We start from the raw sequence: 26,381 nt of genomic DNA, 5'->3' as shown, positions 1-26,381 counted from the left end.
ATTGCAATGATGAACATAGTCGAACACAACCAAAACAATACCATCATACCAGCTCTGTTAACAACTTTTGAAATCGAAATTCAAACTACTTTTTTCAAAATTTCAGTTGGATCAAATATGATCGGGATGTTAATAAAATAATCTTGAAATTATCTTAAAATGTTTATAAACATGTTAAGCAATTATTTGAATAAAAAATTGAAGCTTAAAGCTCAAGGAATCCAGATTTTCAAAACAATATATCGTTTTTTTCTTTTTATGTTGATTTGATCAAATCTCTTTCAACATAAAGTTCATACATCATATAGGGAGTGATTCTAAACAAAGAAAATATGAAATTAATCCTTAGAACAGATCAAACGATCAAAATTAGAAAAATTCAATTTTCAATCACCAATTGAAATACAGAGGATCTGGAAGCTTACAAACACTTTAAGAACACTCTATGGTTGTATCATAAGCTTTCTCGAAGCCTGAATTGAAGCTTAGGTCATCGAAGCAATTTCTACAAAAATTCAGCATGTTTGAATTTTTGGAATTTCTTCAATTCGGCTGTAAGGTTGGGATTTTGTTTGATGGATTGAAATAGAAGGACCTAAAGAGTATTTATACTCAACTAGGTCAGTTATTCAAATCGAATTAGACTTCAATTTTGTTTTTGAAATCTTATCCCTTAAATCTCCATTTGTCTTTCGTAGTCTAGCTAGAGAGTAGGGTTTGACTTCTATACTTAGGGGAATTGAAGGCGAGGATAAGACGAGCACATGAGAGAAAAAATGGAAGGATAAGTTTGAGAAACAAAGGAGCTGGAGCTTTTGGAAGATGGTCGTTGCCAACCACGGGCCTCAGAAGTTTGCGAAGAAGACGAACAAAACGACATCGAATTTCTTAAGCAAAACACACTGTTGCGTTCTGTTGGAGATCTATGTGTTGGAGTGTTACATTAGCATTCTGGCTAACAGACGTCTATTATTTTTATGCGGCCCAGGCGCACGTTCACTTGGTTACAACTGGATGCGTGGCACCATTTTATACGCTGGATGAAAATCTAGCGTTGATCCGATGGACTATAATCCTACTACAATGAAATTCCTTACTTTTGGCTACACTAGATCATTAGTTTATATTATAATAAAAGTGTTATTTGAAATCAAATTTTAATCTCTTTCTTTCGTTTTTCTTCAACAAATTAACAAAAATATTTTTGGAAATATAATAAAAATTATATTTATTATTTTTATTTTGGGGTATTTATTTAATTGTTTTAAGCCATAAATTTTACATAATTTATGTTTAAATCATAATTAAAAAATTTCAACCCTTTTTGGGTTTAATTTGGGTAAAATAAATACAATATTTTAACCTTAAAATATTTTTAGATTTTTATTTAATTTTTTAATTAGGGTTTAATTATCACAAAAATTAACCCTAATTTGATTTTTAATCTATTTTTGTGTTATTTTGAATTAAAAATTCAAAATATTATTTTAATATTATTATAAATTAGTAATATTATTTATAAATTAGAGTATGTCAAACTTTCATGCTTACATAATGTTCCTCTCGAACCGAGTTTGAGTAAAACAATCCTTATTTTTTGGAAAATAGGGGTTCAAGTTTTAAACATCTCAAAATTTGTACCATAGCTTATAATATGGTAGAATGATAGAACATGGGTGGCAACAAACTCTAGGGATGAGTCATAATAATGACTCATAAGTGGAGACCTCTACATGAGAATTCATTGGTTGAATCTTGTTTGAGGATAAACTATCACAATAATCTCATGCTTTTTAAGGAGTAAACATGATTCTGGTTGGGGGATACCCTTCTCGGGAATAGACATAACTATCTGTAAGAAAAAGTCTTACGTTAGTAAGACTTTCTTTAGATATCAATAAAAAGTTAGACTCTCTTGAGGAATACTGTCCTGGGGAATAATGATAATAATCATGTTATGTACTTCAAGAGATGGAATTCGTTGCTGGAGTTTGGTCATAATAATGACTCTCATGGATGCTTATCATAGGATAGGACTTACTATAAGGAAGGGTGATAATAATCACTATGAGTGGATAGGTTATGACAAAGACCTATGTCGATGCTTATTATAATAGGGCTTTTACAAATCATAACAATGACTTACGGTAGTTATCAATAGATAGGGTTCTTAAGAATCATTACAATGACCTATTGTGCCTATCAACAGATAGGGCTTTGAAAATGTCTATACAAAGTGACCTTCACAGCTGGTTGAAAAATCATATTCAGATGGGGATTGTTTTCGGGAGGAGCTACTCTAATTAACAACTTATCTCTTTTGGTTTTGACAAAATGTCCTTCGCAACTGGGTGATACATTGACCGATTGCGTTGAGGAGTGCTTGTATTTTTGTAACAAAATGCCCCTCACAGATGGATTAAAACAGTCGACTCTTAGGGGACTTTTATTATTTAAGGAGTATTTCAACATAACTTTTTCCCTTTTGTTTTAATAAGCGACCTTCACAACTGGGTGAAACATTGATCGTTGTTCTGTCATTTTTGGGGAATGGACTATTCCCAATTCTATTTCAAATAATATATGAAAATAGAAGAAACTTTGATTCCATCCATGAATTATGGAGCATTGGATTCAAAATATGTTTGGGACTAAGATACGAGCATTTCTAGAATCAGGAGAAATTATCTCACTTAAAGAGCTTAATTTCCTTTCCATATGTTAAGATATAGATGACAAATCCAATATCGTGCAGATGATTATCCAAGATCTTAACTCGCAATGAAGGTGATCGAGACATGGGGTCACGTTCAACTATATTTTTTGGTTGCTTTTTCCGTGGGCTGCAATCTTTCTAAAGTTTGATTATTCCTGATATAGTTACAGAGAGAGCTTCAATTGTATGGCTTCGAGATTTTTTTGTCTTTTTTTTGGACTTCTGAGGTATATCTAGAGGAATCTATACATTTTTCTCTTGTAATAGTCATCCAAACAGTCACCCAAGTGAGCATAAACAGTGATTTAAACACCTCAACCTATACGGGAGCTTTATTTTTATATATTTTGGTTCCCGAGGTATATTTGGGGAATCAATACGTTTTGCTCTTGTGATAGTCATTGGGATAGCTGCCCGAGTGAGCATAAATGATGATTTCCACTCAAGCCATACGAGAGCATATATTATACATATATATATATATATATATATATTTCAAGCCTTGAGTCTAGTTCTCTTTGATCTCTTGTACAAAGGGAAATGAGACGCCCTTTCTCCAATTACGGCTTTGGCTTGACTTTTGGGGTTTATTCTAGTTCTTTTTTCAAAAGTCTTCCATAGAGGGTTATTTTCTAGATAATCGTGTAGCACGAAAACGAGTTTATCAAAGATATCCATTTATTAGAGTTTTCTGGAAACTTTGGGTCTATTCCGGAGATGAATCACTATTATATTAATAAAGCAACTCTTAGCTTTTGCTCCTACTTATTTGCTAAAATCCTTATTACGGGTTGGTGGAAAGAGCCAACGTTTTTATTATCTTTAGACTTTATGTTAGATAGAAATAGAAATAACTATTCCATTATTTATTTATTTTATTGAGTTTGAGACCGGACCTATATATAGTATGTCTCCCTTCATTTTGATGACATAGTTATACAAAATTAGAGGTCGATTAGTTCATTCCAAGTTGGGGACTAACTTCTATGGATTATAACGTAGTTATACAACATTATAGGTCAATTAATTCATTTGAAGCTGTGGACTAAACCAGTTTTAATCCTGGTAGGGTTGGATCAGAACCATCATAGTCCTAGTAAGGCTAGATTATGATTCGTCATAATCCTAGTAAGACTAGATTGTGAGACGTCATTTGCACGTGTTGATATTACACACAATATCATTTTAGTGCGTCTAGAATTCTTGAAGCAATAAACTCTTCACCTTCCATTGTATATAGGCGAACTGCACCTCCAAAGAGGGTTTTCTTAATTATAAAGGGTCATTCCCATCGTGGTCAGAATTTCTATGGTCTAAAAGTTCTCGGGTTCGTTTGAGCACCAAATCACCTTCTTTTAAGTTCCTGGGTTTGAAATTTCTATTAAAGGTATCATCTATTCGTTTCTAGTAAACTTAGATTTTGCCTAAAGCATCTAACCTATGGTCTTTTATTTATTAAAGAAATAAAATTTATTTTTAATAATAAAAATAACTCAAATTAAAATAAATAATAATTAATTATGAGAATAATAATATGGTGTGCTAGTTGAATGTTGTTGTAGTTGATTGACCTTTAATAGTTGATTAAGTTTCTAGTAAATCCCAGAAGATGAACGAAAATTAAAAGAGATTTTTAAGGAGAGAAAAGAGAGAAAAATAACACTTAAGAGTTTAAAAAAGAGAATCAATCTGAGTAAAATGATTAATAATTTTTGATTTTATTATTATTAATATATATATTATTAAATTAATAGATAATAGAATTAATTAACTTCTCTTGTATATAAATTTTAATTAACATAATTAATTATTATTTATTTTAATTTGAATACTTTTTTATTATTGAAAAATAAAATTTATTTATTTTAATAAATAAAATAAAACTTTAAAAAAGAGAAATAATTAAAATGCGTTTAGAGTGGCATGTACAATAATTTTAAAAAATATTTATAATAATAAAAAATCAAAGAAATAAATTATTAATTGTTTTTTAATAATAAAAATTGAATTTTCTATTGAATGCGTCTTGTTTAAAAGAAAGAGAGAAAATGTAAGTAATAAGAAGAGAGAGAAAATTATTAATGAATATAAAAAAGAAAACTAAATAAATACCGAGTCATCAAGTCTAATCAACAATCCACGTAGTTCGCTGCCTCATTCGCTACAAATTTTTTGTCCCCTATCATTACTCTTTTTTTTATGGTTATCCATGCTATTTGACCAACAGTACTTATACTTTTGAACTTCCTGATTGTGCCTTAGTAAAAAAAAAATATTATATCAGTCCATTCTATGATCATCCTTGTAAGGAATAATTACTTTATTAAGAGCATAAGTCTCTAATTGATGATTCCGTTCTACTTATTTAAATATTTAAAATTAAAAAAGTATTTATTTAATTTATTATTTAAAATAAAAATATTATATATTTTAAATTATTAATTTAATTTTATCATTATATACAATATTCTTTAAATATTTTAAATAAAATTAATATTTCAAAATCATAACTAACAACTTTTTTTAAATAATTTAATTTTCTCACTAACTCAATAACACTAAGCCTAACACGATTTCAAACTGATCTATATTTAAAAAAAAACTAAATAATAAAATTAAAGGAAAAAATATAATAGTAGAACTAGGTATAAATTTATTAGAGAAGAATATTCATATATGAAAATATATATTATATTTAAAACACAACCAATTATATGAGTTTTTTTTTTTAAATTGACATTTTCTAATAATTATATCATAATCATAAATATTAATTTTCAAAATTGTTTAAATTGTTTATTATTATTTTATAGTCTTTTTTATCTACTTTTCACCCAAAATAAAATTTTACATTAATTTATTTATATCTTTTATATAAAATATAAATAAAATAATTTTCAATTTTGACTTTAATCATTTTCAAATTTTCACTTTTTACTTTATAATTTTTAAAAGTGTTTTAAAAAAATTACTAATAATAAAAAATATTTATCAAAAACACATTTTATTAATAAACAAAAAAAACATGTATATGTGTTTTCTTCAGTTATACAATTATTATTATATTTTTAATATAAAAAATCAAACATGTCCTACACTATTATATGTAGTTAACTTTGGACCCAAATGAAACAACTTATATTATAAACCATCAACTAAATTGGGAGAAGAAGATATTAAATCCAAAAGAAGAAGATACAGCCTTCTTCCTTCTAGTAGGTTGTCATTTTTTTCTTCTTTGTTTATTTAATTTTTGTATAGATACCAATTTGATAAAGAATTTGTTTGAAAACATCAGGATCCAGAGTTTTATCTGAGCTTGAAAAAGGACAATTTGTGAGACGACGCTATGGAGGAATCCCGTTTGAGACTCCAGATCCAACTTTTGAGAGATGAATTAAACAAGATGACGACTTTAGCACAAAGATGCATTGGGAGCCAAATAACACCTCTTGACCTATCAAACTCGGCTCTGATTGGACAAGGTCATAGTAACTACCACAACTCGATTGGAAAGTTACATTTTCTCGATCTAGCTGAGAAAGCAATGAATGAATTGAACATTTTAGTTAATGTAAACGATCCTCTATGGATAGAAATCGTAGGCGAAGGAGGAGGAGTTATGGAATCTCTAAACCTCGGAGAGTACGTCAAGCTGTTCGCTCCTTGTTTAGAAATTAAACCCGACAACAATTCTACCCATTATGCCACCAGGGCATCTGGCATTATTGCCGCCAGCAGCTCCACGATCCTCAGGGCATTGATGGATGAAGTAAGTATATATATGAACTAATCATTTCTTAATTAAAACCATTTATATGTGATTAAATAATTTAACCTTTTATTTGTTATGTATGTAGAATCAATGGTCATATTTATTTCAAACTATAATTGGTACGAGTGCACTTATAGACATAATTCAAGAAGACAATGGAACAAACTTGAAAATGGTAATTTTCTTATTCTAATATTTAATCACATCGAATCGAATAGGGTTAGCATATCAATTTTAGCTGTTACAAATATTTTTATTCTATTATTTTTCTTTATATTTTTGTGAACTTATTGTTGTTTTCCCAATACAGTGTAGGTTCATTTTATTGAAGTCATGACAATTCATGTTACAATTTAATTTGTATAGGTGATATTTGTCTTTGATACCTGTTATCTTTACCTAATGGCATTGGTTTAAATCAAACTGAAAATCAACCTAACTATCTGATCATGGTTTATGAATCCGCTAATCATAACCAAACAGTTTGGTTGGTCGATTTAGTGGCAGCCAAATTGTTAAACTCACTTATTAGGATTAAAATTAAATATATAAATATATATAAGTTATTTTATACTTATAATTGATACCAACTATTTTTTATAATTAAGTTTTAAACCACAAAACTTATCTGACTATTTTTAAAAAATAAATAAAGTTTTTACTTTCGAACTAGAATATAGTTATTTTTTTTCAAAGTAAATTTTATGTAATATTTACATATATATGCATGAAAAATGTTGTATTACGATAAATCGTTGTCGTATGTGTCAAAAAAACGTGGAATCGACGACTTTATTACTTTTGCATTGTCGACGGTGATTAATATATAAAGTCTTTTGTAGAGAATTACTAGAATTCACTAGGTAATGCCTCAGTTCTTGGATAGTTGCTAGGATGTTTGGATTGAGGCGACTAATATGATATGTCTACATATTTGAGTTATAATCTCGATTATGTTTTATTGGATTATCTGGTTTGAAATAAACCATTGAACCTTCAATTATTGTAGTCATCTAATGTATATATCTCTATAGTACTACTATTATTATAATATTTTTTGAGATTTATTTTGAAAAATTAATGGAGTCAGTCGGAGAGTTAATCGTCATTTTCTCTGCAAGGTGTATAATCTATTGGACAACGTGTTTATTTTCATATGTTGTGACATTTTATTTTATTTTTTATGTCAGACTTTATAAACTGACTTAACCGATCTTCTAACTAACTGGCCGAACTGACCAATAAATTGAAATAATCATTTAGTTTGAAATTTTTTCAAAACTCGACTGCTAACAGTTTAGTTGTGAATTTGAATGAACAGATCGACCAAATCGATAACATCACTACAATACATGCATAATTGTTTTTTCTTATTATTTTGTAGATGTACGCTGAGCTGCAAGCACTATCGTCTTTGATTCCTGTTCGGAAAGTAAAATTTATTCGATTTAGCAGACAGGTTGCAGAGGGAGTATGGGGAATGGTGGATGTATCTGTTGAAAATTCCCATGATATTTCGGAAACAAACCCAATTATAAATTGTAGGAGGTTCCCTTCTGGATGTATTGTGCAAGATATGCCCAATGGTGGCTCCAAGGTAACAAAATGTTTTAAATTTGTCTATGATTTATCTTTAAGAATTGTTTAAAATATGACCATATATACTATAAATACTTTAACTTGAAATGAATTTATGTTTTGAAGGTAACTTGGGTGGAGCATTTGGACTTTGAAGAGAACGAGTTCAATCATCCATTAGGAGTCATGTGTTGCAGTTCGTCTTTTGGTGCTCAAAGGTGGCTTGGTTCACTTAAGAGACAATGCCTATGCTTGGCGATTATAACGTCTCCTCATGATCGAATTAGCGGTAAAATATATTTATTAATTAATTTTAGCATGGAAACTTTATCTCTTCCTGATCAAGGTTTGGATGGAGATGTTTAATTTAGACCTTTTCTCAGGGATGGTTAATCAGTCCAGGAAGAGAAGCATGGCTAATATGGCTCATAGAATGGTGAGTAACTTTGGATTCGGTGTATGCTCGACTGTGTACCAATGGCAGGTAGTCCAAGTAGGGGAAACAATGGTGACTATACGCAATAATAATCCGGGTGAGCCAACCGGGGTGGTGCTGAGTGCCTCAAAGTCGTTCTGCATGCCCATTTCCCATCAATCTCTGTTTAATTTCCTAAGCCACAAACATACAAGGGATGGTTAGTTGATGGAGGTTCATTCCACCATACCAATAATGCGAGAGTTGGTTAGAATCGACAAGAACAATGGAGACCATCTCAACCGTGTCTCTTTTCTTGTCACCAAGGTAAGTAATTAACTTGTGTTTCAAACAATAATCACATTATAATAACATATTCATTTCTTTAATTTGACCAATTCTTTAAAAATAGGTTTTACATGGAAACAATCAAAATTCTGTTCCTATACTGCAAGAGACTCAATCAGATGGGTCGGGTTCATTGTTAGTGTATGCGCAAGTGACCTTAGAGGGGATGCAGACCGTGATGGAGGGCCGGGATTTGAGTTTGGTGGAAATACTTCCGTCAGGATTTTCCATCATCCCGAATACCAAAGTGTGTGAAAATGATGATGATTCGTGTATGATGACAGTTGCGTTCCAACTATTGACCGAGAATAGCCCAGGAAACATGAACATACCCAGGCAGACCATTGAATACATAAACAACCTGATGTCTAGCAGGATTCAGATGATCAAATCTGCTATTTACCGTGGCTAGCTAGCATACATATATTTGACTGTCTGTCTCTCTGTTTCATTACTTTTTTTTACTCAGAAATTTGGTCTTGCACTTTTTTTTCTTTTCTTTTCATGAATCCCGCTACTGCTGGCTGGCTGCTAGAGACATCATGTTTTTTGTTGAACATGCTTAAAGTTTGATGATATGGTTAAGATCTCTAGACAATACATCCTTCTTTTATCATAAGATTTTTTGCTTTAATCTGGGATGAAAAAATTGGGCACACAGAAGCACATTGCTTACACTACAACAAAACCTACTTTCAACCACATTTATATATACCAACGCATATTAATCGTGTTAAAAAAAAATATTTTACCAACCTTTATATACATATACAATCACCTTTAATTTTTTTATATATAAACTTTTTTAAAACCTTATAATTTAACTATTCTAATTTTTAATATTTTTTATATTTTGTTTTTAAACTTTATAAATATTTTATTTCACTATTTTAATTTTATAAATTAAATTTGACCTAAAATTTTATTAACATTAAAATTTAATTATGATTTTTTATATAACATAATTTTTAAACTTTTTATATCATTATTAAATTTTTTATTAATATCTGTCTTTTAATTAATTATTATTTAAATTTAATTTAATTAAAAGTAAAAAATAATATAAACTAAAAATAAATAAATTAAACATTATATTATATTTAAAAACAAAGATTGAACTTATATATTTTTTTTAAATTAGAAATCTTCTTTTCTCTAAAGGTAGAACAACCCAAGCTCAAGCCTAATTAATTTTTTGAAAACAGATCATTCATTTTCTAACCTAATTACCGACTCTCCCCAATCCCTTTCAGATATGTTGTAGCCATTTTCTTCCTCCTATCTCTAGAGCAGATCTTCATCATCATGATATATTCATGAAACCATATTAATTTCTGCTATGTCTTCCTTGTGGAGCTATTTCAAATTCCTCCATCTATCTAACTATGTAATCACTTACGACTCATCATTCTCCTGGACGTTGCAATCAACGCACATAACGACAATAAGAATTGAGAGAGAACGTTTCGTCGAAATTTGGACACAATAATATTCCACCGATAAGTAATCATCACTTTTGTTTATCTTCTTCTAATGCTTTGAGAATACACGTTCGGAGAAAATTGATTCGAAGAAATTTCGTTAGTATGTATCGATTTCCCTCTTTTTTGTCAGCAATTAATGCTTAAAACGAAATTCGAGTTTCTTTTTATCTGATGAATTTATTAAATCCTATATTTCCGATTAATTAGGTTTATATTAGCTAGGAGAGCATAAATAGAAAATAGATCCGAGCTATATATATATATAAAAGAAACTGGACGGTGGTTTCAACCTTTGGTAGTAGGTAGTTAAAGAAATCAATTATCTTCTTCTATTGTTTCATGATCAACGTTTGATTAGTGATTTCTTCTAATTGTTTTTGTTTTATGAAATCCATAGCTTCTCGATTGTCCTACATGGGTCATTGCTTATATAATTCTGTTTGAAGTTTCGTGTTTGAAGCAAAACTTTGAATATCTTGATTGTTTATGTCCTAGGGAGGCTTTTTGCACAAAATGGTAAGAGAAGGATAAGAGGGTAGGTGATAACTCTTGCTCTCTTTATCTTGAAAACTCAAGTTTTTATATATATTTATGTTTAAAAGAAAAACATAGAGCAGACCAAGTCATTTATGGATGGCTCAGAAACTAAGAATCTATAGTTCTTAAACTAATACTCTGTATACACACATTTATTCAGTTCGACCCAATTCATCAACATGTGTTTTTTGCTGCAGAGTGTTCTTTACGTAGACACTAAAGATCTAAGATTAGTTAAAAGGAAGAAAAGTGATACATTTGGAATGAGTTATCTATCATCGTCGAAGAATGAAGTGTCCAACCACCCCAACATAAAACTTATAGTCATCATTGATTGATTGTTTATTCATCATCTATAGGGAAATGTACCACTTATAACTATAAGTGGACTTCATCAGTTGCATTTACTCATATTCTTCTTGGCACTGTTTCATGTTATTATTTAGGGCAAGTGTAAGAGTTTCTTCTTTAGAATGAAATTCATTGAGAGAGGATGATGATGATCTTCATTTGTTCTACTGGTGCAGGTTCATATGGGTCCAGGAAGTAAGTTTTACTTTCAAAACTATATCCAAACGTCATTGGAGGATGATTTCAAAACAGTTGTAGGAGTAAGGTTATTATCTAAACAAATATGATTTTTTTTAGATTAAAAATACGTATTTTGTTGAAAATTGTATTGTTTTTAATATTAACAGTCCTGTCTTGTGGGCGTCATTTGTGATCTTCTTGCTCATGAATATTAATGGTGAGACATTGTTCTTCTGGGAATAGCTGTGGCTTTTCTTTCCAACATGAATTATGAACTCATAAAAATCTTCTTTTAGGATGGCATATATTGTTTTGGGGATCATTGATTCCTGTAGTGGTAAGGATTAAGGAATCTCTTTTTATGAACTTGTCTTGTTTATGAATTTAGATGTAATTTGTGAACTATATTGTAATTTTCAGATAATTTTGGTTTTGGAACAGAGCTTCAAGTTATTATGACAAAAATGGCTATGGAAATCACCCAAAGACATTGCAGACGCAAAGGAGAACTTTGAGTTAGCCCTGGAGGTTGACAATTCAAATACACAAGCTAGATACTTTTTTTTTATCAAAGTTACATTTTAAATATCATACACCTGGGGCATGTGTAGTTGTGTAAGTGATAACAAGCTCTAAACCTTTTTTCCTTTGTTTATTTCATCGTCTTACTTCTTCCTTGATGTTTTTTATATTTTAAGGGATAACAATTGCATTCCCCTTTTTAGTTGAAAATTAACTCCATTTTTTCTTTTGACATTGTTATATCAAATAACTGGATAGTTTATCTACTTTATACAAAGTGGCTGTTTTATTGGTTGAAGCTGCAGCATGGGTGATCCAGATGCACAATATGAACTAGGTTGTAAGCTTAGAGTTGATGTAATTTTTTTATTCCTTGTTATTTTTAATTGTTCTAAAGATCATAAATATGTCCTTATAAAAGTTTTCTTTGTGTTGGAACATAATAAATATGTTCAGTTGGGTCATCAAGAATTCTATTTGGAGAAGGTTGTTAATAAGGTACATTTTTTTTCCGCAAAGGTACGGGTTTTTTATTTTGTTTGGAGAAGGTATACAAAATTTTTCATAGAAAGTTTTTTGTAGAATCAATATGACAAGGAATATCTTATATGTTTATTATTTTCAATAATATCTTATATGTTTATTATTTTATTTGTTTTTTATACTATGACCAAGGTATGACAATTTTATACTTTTATGTTTGAGCTATAATACTTTTAAAGGAAAATTAAACCTCTGTATTTGGTTTTTTCTTTTGACAGTATTGATTACGGGTTGTAGTATTATTGTTGGAACTTATTCTAAATTCTATTTTTGGATTTAATCTATTCCAGGTTTGTCTTGTCTATCTTTGTTTGACTGTTGATTGATTGAATGTTTCTATATAACATATATGATATCTACTAGAGATAATTGTTTATAGAAATATTTGTTAGTGATAGTTATATGCACCAAACATCCTTATTAATCGTGATTATCAAAGAAATTCGACAATTATAATTGTAGATCTTTATATAATTAATAATATTATATATTAGTGACTTAAGTAGATTCACTAAGGTATTCTACTTTAAATAGTTTATATCCTATGTCTCATGATATTGGTTATTTCAAGTCTTTATTTTGCATATGAATTGTCTCATAGAATTTGAAAACATCTTTAAACTAGATATTTGTATTTCCAATGCTATTATTTTGCCAATTCTACATTGGAAATACTCTTTTTTTTGTCTAGATTTATATAGATAAACTATTGATGGCACTTTTTCGAATTGAAATTATAAAAAGTTGGGTTATTTGGTTAACAAACTTAACATTTATTAGTATTTTGGTTGATAAATTAATTGATGAGAGAATAGGTAAAAGGTTTTAGATTATTTGAAGATTATTTAAATAACCCAAATCGATTAGTCATTGTTAAACTGAAAAACTTAGTTATGTTTCTGTCTTAATCTAGATACAAAACTAGATATAAAATGTATTTTTAAATTGGGTTATAGAGAATTCTAGGTCATGCATATCATATACTCATTTAGGGCAAGTGAAACATAATCCAATGTAGATTCATATTTAGTTGAAATGGTATTTTCAAATCGGTATATTGACCTTCAAGAATTCTCAAAGTTTATTTTTGAAATTTTGTAATGAAAAATCTTAATATCTAGATTCCAATAATTGAAGATCAATTCATTTCCCTTTTAGCGGTTTAATTGTGAAGAATGAATGATTCAGGTGTTATATGCTCGCCTTCATCCTTGAGCTGTCAATTGCATGAAGAAGCAACCATGTCTTGTTTTTCAAATTTTGTATCGATTTAATTTACATCAATATACCATTTTTCTTTCATATTTTAAAAATAACCTCTTTCACATAATTGCAGTTGGGTCAAATTATTTTGAATAAGTGTTGAAATAATTTAACCACCGAGATTTTGATGATGAAATGACTTATGAGTTTTGATACAGGTGTATTGAAACAATATTTCATAAGACTTTGCTCTAATGAGGGTCATTAGACCGATTTTGGCATTCAAGGCATAGAATTAGACGTACAGTCTAACTCATCGGAGTTAGACATGTAGTCTAATGAATGCATAGAATTAGACGTACAGTCTAACTCATCGGAGTTAGAAGTATAGTCTAATAGACGTGTAATTAGACGGATGTTCTAATAGATACACGGAATTAGACGTAAGTCTAATGTATTCGAAATTAGACGTACAGTCTAACTCATCGGAGTTAGACGTGTAGTCTAATGAATGTAATGAATTAGACGTAAGTCTAATGAATACAAGGAATTAGACGTAAGTCTAATATGTTTGAAATTAGACGTACCGTCTAACTCACCGGAGTTAAACGTATAGTCTAATAGACTTGTAATTAGACGGATGGTCTAATAGATATTCGAAATTAGACGTACAGTCTAACTCACCGGAGTTAGACGTATAGTCTAATATATTTACAATTAGACGAATAGTCTAATTTGTTCGGAATTAGACGTGTAGTCTAATTAGTGAAAGTTAGTCGTGCGTCTAACTCCTTCAGACAAGTCTGAGGTAGAACCGGAATTAGACGTGCAGTCTAACTCAGTGGAGTTAGACGTGCAGTCTAATGGTTATTGGATAATTAGACGTGTAGTCTAATTAGTGAAAGTTGGACGTGCGTCTAACTCCTTCTGACAAGTCTGAGGTAGAACCGGAATTAGACGTGCAGTCTAACTTAATGGAGTTAGACGTGCAATCTAATAGTTATTGGATAATTAGACGTGTAGTCTAATTAGTGAAAGTTAGACGTGCGTCTAACTCCTTCAGACAAGTCTGAGGTAGAACTGGAATTAGACGTGTAGTCTAACTCAATGAAGTTAGACGTGCAGTCTAATGGTTATTGCAATTAGACGTAAGTCTAATTCTATTAGACTAGGCGGTCTAATAGACGTTATTATTAAAAGGAGATATGTGATTTCATTAGACTGATTTTACAATCCGTTTAACTGAAATACGTCTAATGCTCAGTTTAAGTAGTATGCTTGAAGCTAGCATTTCACCTACCCACGTGCTATAACTGTACCCTACTCCTGCTCCACTTTCTAGTGAAGATTAGTACAACAGCTATATGCAACCAACCAAGGAATGCCACGTAAGAGAATTTTCCTCACATTACTTGTTTTGCAGGTACATCCCTGATGGAATATTCGGCGCACTACCAGTGATGTACGGCCACGATTCTTGTGCTTAGAACGTGCTGTGTACAATGGAGGCTTTCCAATGGAAGAGTGCCACATATCGTTCTTGAAGATTCGACTGTTAGTTCTAATTAGTATTTAACAAATCTAAAGGACAACGGACAATCTGCCTCAAAAATTTGCCTTAACGAGAAGAACTGTTAATCTTAAGAACTTGTCAATCTTGAGAGAATTCAAGCCTTTGAACATTCATACTGTGAAGTTGCTTTCTAATTGTACTGTTTGTGAATCAAGAGAAATCTAGAATCAAAAACACCTTTAGCTGAGTGATATTTTTCATCTTGTAATTGAACAGAAAGTGTTCTATTGAATAGTGAGCTAAGTGTGTGTAATTTGTATTTGATTCGAATCATATTATAGTGAATCCTTCTAGTGGTTAGAAGAAGCGGTGACGTAGGAGAGTTTCTCCGAACATCCATAAACAAACTGCTGTGTTCTTTCATTTCTGTCATCTTCTCATATTTCATCTTGTGCTTCAAACCCAAGTAAATAATTCCGCCTTGAATCTGTTTCAAGTGTTTACAAGTGTTTGCGTAGAATAGAAAGCGAATTAAATCCCTAACATGATTTCTTTCAAATCGTTTTTCATAAGCCTTCATCCTTAGCCAGACCCCCGTCTCTATCGATAAAGCCGATCCTATCAATTGGTATCAGAGCCCTGTTTCTATTCTCAAGCCTTTCCTGAAATATGTCGACCATATCCAAAGATGCCAATGCTACAACCATTCCAACTTTCTCTCGAGAAAACTACATTGTTTGGAAGAAAAGAGTTCGTGCTCATCTTTCTTCTCTTCATGATGACATGTGGAGCGTTGTCACAGAAGGTCCTATCAAGATTGATAAGGAGAAGGCTGACTGGACCGCTGATGAAAAGAGGCAGAACAACCTCAACAACATGGCCCTTCATGTTCTGTACAGATCTCTCGATGACAGTATGTTCAACTACATTATCGAATGCGATACTGCCAAAGAGGTCTGGGACAGACTCACTCAACTGTGTGAGGGAAACGTGCAAACCAAGGAAAACAACATCATGGTTGCCACTCAACAGTTTGACAGCTTCATGATGCGTCCTGGTGAAACAATGAACGATTTCGACACTAGATTCAGCAAGATCGTCTCCTCTCTGTCTATCCTAGGCAAGACCTATAGCAACTAGGAGCTTGCTATCAAGGTCATGCGTGCTCTTCCAAGAGAATGAGACATAAAGATTATGGCGATGAGAGAATCCAAAGATATTAACAAGATCTCTCTCTTTGATCTCTTTGCTGACCTCAAGGCCTATGAGTTCGAGCTGAACTGTAGGATGGAAGAAGATCAACCCACGTCTGTTATCATTGCCAAAGCGCAAGTGACTGTTGAAGAGCCACCAACCGCTCCGGACGTGAAGATGACAGCTCAGCAGCTGAACAGCGATGCCATGTCTCTCTTTGTGAAGAAGTTTGACGACTTCATGAAGAAGAGCAACTCTAACTCAAACTCTTAAAATTCTAATGATAATAGAAAATCTAAAGCTAATGTTACTTGTTTTAATTGTGGTATTAAAGGTCATTATGCATCGGAATGCCGGAAGCCAAGGCGTGAAGATGCTAAGGATGATGGAAAAGAGCTGAAGGCTCTTATGGCTGGTGACGGGAAGAACAAAGGAATCAACCGTGGCTCCTATTTTTCATCCAGTGAAAGTGATGAAGAGGAGGTGGCATGCTTCATGGCAAGAGAAGATGAAGAAAGAACTCGGGAGAATGAGGTATTTGACTTCTCTTCCGAAAGGTTTTCAAGGGAACAACAGGTAGCTGCACTATATGACATGGTCATCGAGTATATAAATATTATATATAAATTAATGAGTAATATAATATATATAAATTATATATATATATTATATAAATTATTTTAAAATTTATTTTATATAGATATATTTAAAAATAAATAATATATATATATTATTTATATATTATATAAAAGATTTAATAATTTTATATATAAATATAAAAAATAAGATATATATATATATTATATAAATTATTTTTAATTTTATTATATATATATATATATATATAAATATAAAAAATAATAATATATATATATATAATATTATATATAAACGATTTAATAATTATATATATAAATATTAAAAATAAGATTAAAGATAATATATAAAAAATTAATATTTTAAAATTAAGTCATTAACTAAAAAAGTTGACGGAATGGTAATTTCAAAAATTAATTTAAGTACTAAAAGTGATGGATCGAAGTAATTAGGGGTTGCTTAAATAATTTGTCTATTTTTTTTTTACCAATAGTACTTGTCTATACTTTTGAACTTCCTGATTATTGTGCTTATTGTGCCTTAGTAAAAAAAAAATATTATATCAGTCCATTCCAGGATTATCCTTGTAAGTAATAATTACTTTCTTAAGAGCAAATAAGTCTTTAACATCATCAAATATTATATCAGTCCATTCCAGGATTATCCTTGTAAATAATAATTACTTAATAAAGAGCAAATAAGTCTTTAACATCATTCTTGATGATTTGATTAGACTTATTTAAATATTTAAAATTAAAAAATTTATTTATTTAATTTATTATTAAAAATAAAAAATATTATATATTTTAAATTATTAATTTAATTTTATCATTATATACAATATTCTTTAAATATTTAAAATAAAATTAATATCTCAAAATCATAACTAACAACTTTTTTTAAATAATATAATTTTCTCACTAACTCAATAATAACACTAAGCCTAAAAATTAATAATTTATATATTATAACACGATTTCAAACTGATCTATATTTAAAAAAAAAAAAACTAGATAATAAAATTAAAAGAGAAAATAATAGTAAAACTAGGTGTAAATTTATTAGAGAAGAATATTCATATATAAAAAAATATATTATACTTAAAACACAACCAATTATGAGTTTTTTTTTAAAATTGACATTTTCTAATAATTATATCATAATCATAAATATTAATTTTCAAAATTGTTTAAATTGTTTATTATTATTTTATAGTCCTTTTTATCTACTTTTCACCCAAAATAAAAATTTACATTAATTCATTTATATTTTTTATATAAAATATAAATAAAATTATTTTCACTTTTGACTTTAATCATTTTTAAATTTTCACTTTTTACTTTATATTTTTAAAAAGTATTTTAAAAAAATTACTAATAATAAAAAATATTTATCAAAAACACATTTTATTAATAAACAAAAAAAAAACGTGTATATGTGTTTTCTTCAGTTATACAATTATTATATTTTTAATATAAAAAAATCAAACATGTCCTACACTATTATATGTAGTTAACTTTGGACCCAAATGAAACAACTTATATTATAAACCATCAACTAAATTGGGAGAAGAAGATATTAAATCCAAAAGAAGAAGATAGAGCCTTATTCCTTCTTCTTGTAGGTTGTCATTTTTTTCTTCTTTGTTTATTTAATTTTTGTATCGATACCAATTTGATAAAGAATTTGTTTGAAAACATCAGGATCCAGAGTTTTATCTGAGCTTGAAAAAGGACAATTTGTGTGACGACGCTATGGAGGAATCCCGTTTGAGACTCCAGATCCAACTTTTGAGAGATGAATTAAACAAGATGAGGACTTTAGCACAAAGATGCCTTGGGAGGCAAATAACGCCTCTTGACCTATCAAACTCGGCTCTGATTGAACAAGGTCATAGTAACTACCACAACTCGATTGAAAAGTTACATTTTCTCGATCTAGCTGAGAAAGCAATGAATGAATTGACCATTTTAGTTAATGTAAACGATCCTCTATGGATAGAAATCGTAGGCGAAGGAGGAGGAGTCATGGAATCTCTAAACCTCGGAGAGTACGTCAAGTTGTTTGCTCCTTGTTTAGAAATTAAACCCGACAACAATTCTACCCATTATGCCACCAGGGCGTCTGGCATTATTGCCGCCAACAGCTCCACGATCCTCAGGGCATTGATGGATGAAGTAAGTATATATATACATGAACTAATCATTTCTTAATTAAACCATTTATATGTGATCAAATAATTTAACCTTTTATTTGTTATGTATGTAGAATCAATGGCCATATTTATGTCAAACCATAATTGGTACGAGTGCACTTATAGACATAATTCAAGAAGACAATGGAACAAACTTGAAAATGGTAATTTTCTTATTCTAATATTTAATCGCATCGAATAGGGTTAGCATATCAATTTTAGCTGTTACAAATGTTTTTATTCTATTATTTTTCTATATATTTTTATGAACTTAGTTTTTCCAATATAGTGTTTTTAGCTGTTACAAATGTTTTTATTCTATTATTTTTCTATATATTTTTGTGAACTTATTGTTGTTTTTCCAATATAGTGTAGGTTCATTTTATTGAAGTCGTGACAATTCATGTTACAATTTAATTTGTATAGGTGATATTTGTCTTCGATACCTGTTATTTTTACCTGAATGGCATTGGCTTAAATCAAACTGAAAATCAACCTAATTATCTGATCATGGTTTATGAATCCGCTAATCATAACCAAACAGTTTGGTTGGTCGATTTAGTGGCAGTCAAATTGTTAAACTCACTTATTAGGATTAAAATTAAATATATAAATATATATAAGTTGGTTATACTTATAATTGATACCAACTATTTTTTTATAATTAAGTTTTAAACCACAAAACTTATCTGACCATTTTTAAAAAATAAATTAAGTTTTTACTTTCGAACTAGAATATAGTTATTTTTTTTCAAAGTGAATTTTATGTAATATTTAGATATATATGCATGAAAAAATGTTGTATTACGATAAATCGTTGTCGTATGTGTAAAAAAGATGTGGAATCGACGACTTTATTACTTCTGCATTGTCGACGGTGATTAATATATAAAGTCTTTGGTAGAGAATTACTAGAATTCACTAGGTAATGCCTCAGTTCTTGGATAGTTGCTAGGATGTTTGGATTGAGGCGACTAATATGATATGTCTACATATTTGAGTTATAATCTCGATTATGTTTTATTGGATTATCTGGTTTGAAATAAACCATTGAACCTTCAATTATTGTAGTCATCTAATGTATATCATCTCTATAGTACTACTATTATTATAATATTTTTTTAGATTCATTTTGAAAAATTGATGGAGTCAGTCGGAGAGTTAATCGTCATTTTCTCTGCAAGGTGTATAATCTATTGGGCAATGTGTTTATTTTCATATGTTGTGACATTTTATTTTATTTTTTATGTCAAGACTTTATAAACTGACTTAACCGATCTTCTAACTAACTGGCCGAACTGACCAATAAATCGAAATAATCATTTAGTTTGAAATTTTTCAAAACTCGACTGCTAACAGTTTAGTTGTGAATTTGAATGAACAAACCGACCAAATCGATAACATCACTACAATACACGCATAATTGTTTTTTATTATTATTTTGTAGATGTACGCTGAGCTGCAAGCGCTATCGTCTTTGATTCCTGTTCGGAAAGTAAAATTTATTCGATTCAGCAGACAGGTTGCAGAGGGAGTATGGGGAATGGTGGATGTATCTGTTGAAAATTCCCATGATATTTCGGAAACAAACCCAATTATAAATTGTAGGAGGTTCCCTTCTGGATGTATTGTGCAAGATATGCCCAATGGTGGCTCGAAGGTAACAAAATGTTTTAAATTTGTCTATGATTTATCTTTAAGAATTGTTTAAAATATGACCATATATACTATAAATACTTTAACTTGAAAGGAATTTATGTTTTGAAGGTAACTTGGGTGGAGCATTTGGACTTTGAAGAGAACGAGTTCAATCATCCATTAGGAGTCATGTGTTGCAGTTCGTCTTTTGGTGCTCAAAGGTGGCTTGGTTCACTCAAGAGACAATGCCTATGCTTGGCGATTATAACGTCTCCTCATGATCGAATTAGCGGTAAAATATATTTATTAATTAATTTTAGCATGAAGGTTTTTTTTTTCCTTGGAAACTTTATCTCTTCCTTTTCTTAGGGATGGTTAATCAGTCCAGGAAGAGAAGCATGGCTAATATGGCTCATAGAATGGTGAGTAACTTTGGATTCGGTGTATGCTCGACTGTGTACCAATGGCAGGTAGTCCAAGTAGGGGAAACAATGGTGACTATACGCAATAATAATCCGGGTGAGCCAACCGGGGTGGTGCTGAGTGCCTCAAAGTCGTTCTGCATGCCCATTTCCCATCAATCTCTGTTTAATTTCCTAAGCCACAAACATACAAGGGATGGTGAGTTGATGGAGGTTCATTCCACCATACCAATAATGCGAGAATTGGTTAGAATCGACAAGAACAATGGAGACCATCTCAACCGTGTCTCTTTTCTTGTCACCAAGGTAAGTAATTAACTTGTGTTTCAAACAATAATCACATTATAATAACATATTCATTTCTTTAATTTGACCAATTCTTTAAAAATAGGTTTTACATGGAAACAATCAAAATTCTGTTCCTATACTGCAAGAGACTCAATCAGATGGGTCGGGTTCATTGTTAGTGTATGCGCAAGTGACCTTAGAGGGGATGCAGACCGTGATGGAGGGCCGGGATTCGAGTTTGGTGGAAATACTTCCGTCAGGATTTTCCATCATCCCGAATACCAAAGTGTGTGAAAATGATGATGATTCGTGTATGATGACAGTTGCGTTCCAACTATTGACCGAGAATAGCCCAGGAAACATGAACATACCCAGGCAGACCATTGAATACATAAACAACCTGATGTCTAGCAGGATTCAGATGATCAAATCTGCTATTTACCGTGGCTAGCTAGCATACATATATTTGACTGTCTGTCTCTCTGTTTCATTACTTTTTTTTACTCAGAAATTTGGTCTTGCACTTTTTTTTCTTTTCTTTTCATGAATCCCGCTACTGCTGGCTGGCTGCTAGAGACATCATGTTTTTTGTTGAACATGCTTAAAGTTTGATGATATGGTTAAGATCTCTAGACAATACATCCTTCTTTTATCATAAGATTTTTTGCTTTAATCTGTGATGAAAAAATTGGGCACACAGAAGCACATTGCTTACACTACAACAAAACCTACTTTCAACCACATTTATATATACCAACGCATATTAATCGTGTTAAAAAAAAATATTTTACCAACCTTTATATACATATACAATCACCTTTAATTTTTTTATATATAAACTTTTTTAAAACCTTATAATTTAACTATTCTAATTTTTAATATTTTTTATATTTTGTTTTTAAACTTTATAAATATTTTATTTCACTATTTTAATTTTATAAATTAAATTTGACCTAAAATTTTATTAACATTAAAATTTAATTATGATTTTTTATATAACATAATTTTTAAACTTTTTATATCATTATTAAATTTTTTATTAATATCTGTCTTTTAATTAATTATTATTTAAATTTAATTTAATTAAAAGTAAAAAATAATATAAACTAAAAATAAATAAATTAAACATTATATTATATTTAAAAACAAAGATTGAACTTATATATTTTTTTTAAATTAGAAATCTTCTTTTCTCTAAAGGTAGAACAACCCAAGCTCAAGCCTAATTAATTTTTTGAAAACAGATCATTCATTTTCTAACCTAATTACCGACTCTCCCCAATCCCTTTCAGATATGTTGTAGCCATTTTCTTCCTCCTATCTCTAGAGCAGATCTTCATCATTATGATATATTCATGAAACCATATTAATTTCTGCTATGTCTTCCTTGTGGAGCTATTTCAAATTCCTCCATCTATCTAACTATGTAATCACTTACGACTCATCATTCTCCTGGACGTTACAATCAACGCACAGAACGACAATAACAATTGAGAGAGAACGTTTCGTCGAAATTTGGACACAATAATATTCCACCGATAAGTAATCATCACTTTTGTTTATCTTCTTCTAATGCTTTGAGAATACACGTTCGGAGAAAATCGATTCGAAGAAATTTCGTTAGTATGTATCGATTTCCCTCTTTTTTGTCAGCAATTAATGCTTAAAACGAAATTCGAGTTTCTTTTTATCTGATGAATTTATTGAATCCTATATTTCCGATTAATTAGGTTTATATTAGCTAGGAGAGCATAAATAGAAAATAGATCTGAGCTATATATATATATATATATATAAAAGAAACTGGACGGTGGTTTCAACCTTTGGTAGTAAGTAGTTAAAGAAATCAATTATCTTCTTCTATTGTTTCATGATCAACGTTTGATTAGTGATTTCTTCTAATTGTATTTGTTTTATGAAATCCATAGCTTCTCGATTGTCCTACATGGGTCATTGCTTATATAATTCTGTTTGAAGCTTCGTGGTTGAAGCAAAACTTTGAATATCTTGATTGTTTATGTCCTGGAGAGGCTTTTTGCACAAAATGGTAAGAGGGTAGGTGATAACTCTTGCTCTCTTTATCTTGAAAACTCAAGTTTTTTATATATTTATGTTCAAAAGAAAAACATAGATCAAACCAAGTCATTTATGGCTGGCTCAGAAACTGAGAATCTATAGTTCTTAAACTAATACTCTGTATACACACATTTATTCAGTTCGACCCAATTCATCAACATGTGTTTTTTGGTGCAGAGTGTTCTTTGCGCAGACACTAAAGATCTAAGATTAGTTTAAAAGGAAGAAAAGTGATACATTTGGAATGAGTTATCTATCATGGTCGAAGAATGAAGTGTCCCACCACCCCCAACATAGAAACTTATAGTCATTATTGATTGATTGTTTATTCATCATCTATACGGAAAGGTACCACTTATAACTATAAGTGGACTTCATCAGTTGCACTTACTCATATTCTTCTTGGCACTGTTTCATGTTATTATACATTTCATGTTATTATACAGTGCAGTTACACAGTTGGAGTTGCAAAACTCAGGGTATTTTAACTATAAATACAAACTAACAAAATTTGTATTATATTACAAAAGGAATGAACTTATATAAATTGTTTTTTATCTTCAAGATCTGTAGTTGAAAAAATTAGGAATCGGAGACTACATCCCTTGACTTTGAATTTTCCACCGGTAGGATTATTATTATTATTATTATTATTATAGGAATTTTGATTAAACGTTTAAAATTAAAAAAATTCTCTTTGCGGGTATGTACAGATCCTTCAAGATTCAGGCTTACCGATGAGACATCATTTGTTCGAGCTCACACTAATTTCTGCGGTCGGAGTCCATTCTTCTTCTATATTGTAAGACATATTTATTATATCTCTTATTGATTTCGTTGGTCCATTGATAACAATATATTGCAGGGATGCTACTTTCAATCATTTTTCAAATCGGTGACTAAGTCTGACTATTTAACGTTGCGAAATGGTTTCACAAGTGTAAGAGTTTCTTCTTTAGAATGAAATTCATTGAGAGAGGATGATGATGATCTTCATTTGTTCTATTGGTGCAGGTTCATGTGGGTCCAGGAAGTAAATTTTACTTTCAAAACTATATCCAAACGTCATTGGAGGATGATTTCAAAACAGTTGTAGGAGTAAGGTTATTATCTAAACAAATATGATTTTTTTAGATTAAAAAATACCTATTTTGCTGAAAATTGTATTGTTTTTAATATTAACAGTCCTGTCTTGTGAGCGTCATTTGTGATCTTCTTGCTCCTGAATATGAATGGTGAGTCATTGTTCTTTTGGGAATAGCTGTGGCTTTTCTTTCCAACATGAATTATGAACTCATAAAAATCTTCTTTTAGCATATATTGTTTTGGGGATCATTGATTCCTGTAGTGGTAAGGATTAAGGAATCTCTTTTTATGAACTTGTCTTGTTTATGAATTTAGATGTAATTTGTGAACTATATTGTAATTTTAAGATAATTTTGGTTTTGGAACAGAGCTTCAAGTTATTATGACAAAAATGGCTATGGAAATCACCCAAAGACATTGCAGACGGCAAAGGAGAATTTTGAGTTAGCCCTGGAGGTTGACAATTCAAATACACAAGCTAGATACTTTTTTTTTTATCAAAGTTACATTTTAAATATCATACACCTGGGGCATGTGTAGCTGTGTAAGTGATAACAAGCTCTAAACCTTTTTTCCTTTGTTTGTTTCATCGGCTTACTTCTTCCTTGATGTTTTTTATATTTTAAGGGATAACAATTGCATTCCCCTTTTTAGTTGAAAATTAACTCCATTTTTTCTTTTGACATTATTATATCAAATAACTGGATAGTTTATCTACTTTATACAAAGGGGCTGCTTTATTGGTTGAAGCTGCAGCATGGGTGATCCAGATGCACAATATGAACTAGGTTGTAAGCTTAGAGTTGATGTAATTTTTTTATTCCTTTTTATTTTTAATTGTTCTAAAGATCAGAAATATGTCCTTATCAAAGTTTTCTTTGTGTTGGAACATAATAAATATGTTCAGTCGGGTCGTCAAGAATTCTATTTGGAGAAGGCTGTTGATAAGGTACATTTTTTTTCCGCAAAGGTACGGGTTTATTATTTTGTTTGGAGAAGGCATACAAAATTTTTCATAGAAAGTTTTTTTTAGAATCAATATGACAAGGAATATCTTATATGTTTATTATTTTCAATAATATCTTATATGTTTATTATTTTATTTGTTTTTTATACTAAGACCAAGGTATGACAATTTTATACTTTTATGTTTGAGCTATAATACTTTTAAAGGAAAATTAAACCTCTGTATTTGGTTTTTTCTTTTGACAGTATTGATGACGGGTTGTAGTATTGTTGTTGGAACTTATTATAAGTTCTATTTTTGGATTTAATCCAATCCAGGTTTTTCTTGTCTATCTTTGTTTGATTGATGATTGATTGAATGTTTCTATATAACATATATGATATCTGTTAGAGATAATTGTTTATAGAAATATTTGTTAGTGATAGTTATATGCACCAAACATCCTTATTAATCGTGATTATCAACGAAATTCGACAATTATAATTGTCGATCTTGATATAATTAATAATATTATATATCAGTGACTTAAGTAGATTCACTAAGGTATTCTACTTTAAATAGTTTATACCCCATGTCTCATGATATTGGTTATTTCAAGTCTTTATTTTGCATATGAATTGTCTCATAGAATCTGAAAACATCTTTAAACTATGCATAGGTCAAGGGACTAGGGAGGTCGATCTTGGGCTCAGGAGGCTCGATCCCAAACTCAGGTGGCTCGATCGTAGATTTGGGAGGTTCGGTCCCAGGTCAA

The 26,381-nt window shown here is 30.3% G+C and overlaps 2 protein-coding genes across 2 annotated transcripts; both read left to right on the top strand.

The window, feature by feature from the left end:
* The first annotated feature begins 6,065 nt into the window (after positions 1 to 6,065).
* Positions 6,066 to 8,709, top strand: LOC124934888 (homeobox-leucine zipper protein HDG1-like). Its single transcript, XM_047475379.1, has 5 exons — positions 6,066 to 6,488; positions 6,577 to 6,666; positions 7,876 to 8,088; positions 8,196 to 8,358; positions 8,453 to 8,709. Exons 1-5 carry the CDS (start codon positions 6,066 to 6,068, stop codon positions 8,707 to 8,709), a joined length of 1,146 nt encoding a protein of 381 aa, XP_047331335.1.
* Positions 8,710 to 18,710: 10,001 nt separating this feature from the next.
* On the top strand, positions 18,711 to 25,878 carry LOC124934887 (homeobox-leucine zipper protein HDG1-like). Its single transcript, XM_047475378.1, has 14 exons — positions 18,711 to 19,133; positions 19,225 to 19,314; positions 20,598 to 20,810; positions 20,918 to 21,080; positions 21,158 to 21,210; positions 21,259 to 21,516; positions 21,602 to 21,784; positions 23,427 to 23,545; positions 24,026 to 24,053; positions 24,589 to 24,672; positions 24,760 to 24,809; positions 25,370 to 25,421; positions 25,514 to 25,609; positions 25,873 to 25,878. The coding sequence occupies exons 1-14, from the start codon at positions 18,711 to 18,713 to the stop codon at positions 25,876 to 25,878; spliced, it is 1,818 nt and encodes a 605-aa protein (XP_047331334.1).
* The last annotated feature ends 503 nt before the right edge of the window (positions 25,879 to 26,381 follow it).

This window comes from Impatiens glandulifera, chromosome 4 (assembly GCF_907164915.1).
Source record: "Impatiens glandulifera chromosome 4, dImpGla2.1, whole genome shotgun sequence".
Classification (NCBI taxonomy): domain Eukaryota; kingdom Viridiplantae; phylum Streptophyta; class Magnoliopsida; order Ericales; family Balsaminaceae; genus Impatiens; species Impatiens glandulifera.
The sequence above is the reverse complement of the archived record's forward strand: the minus strand, read 5'-3'. Positions and strand labels throughout refer to the sequence as shown.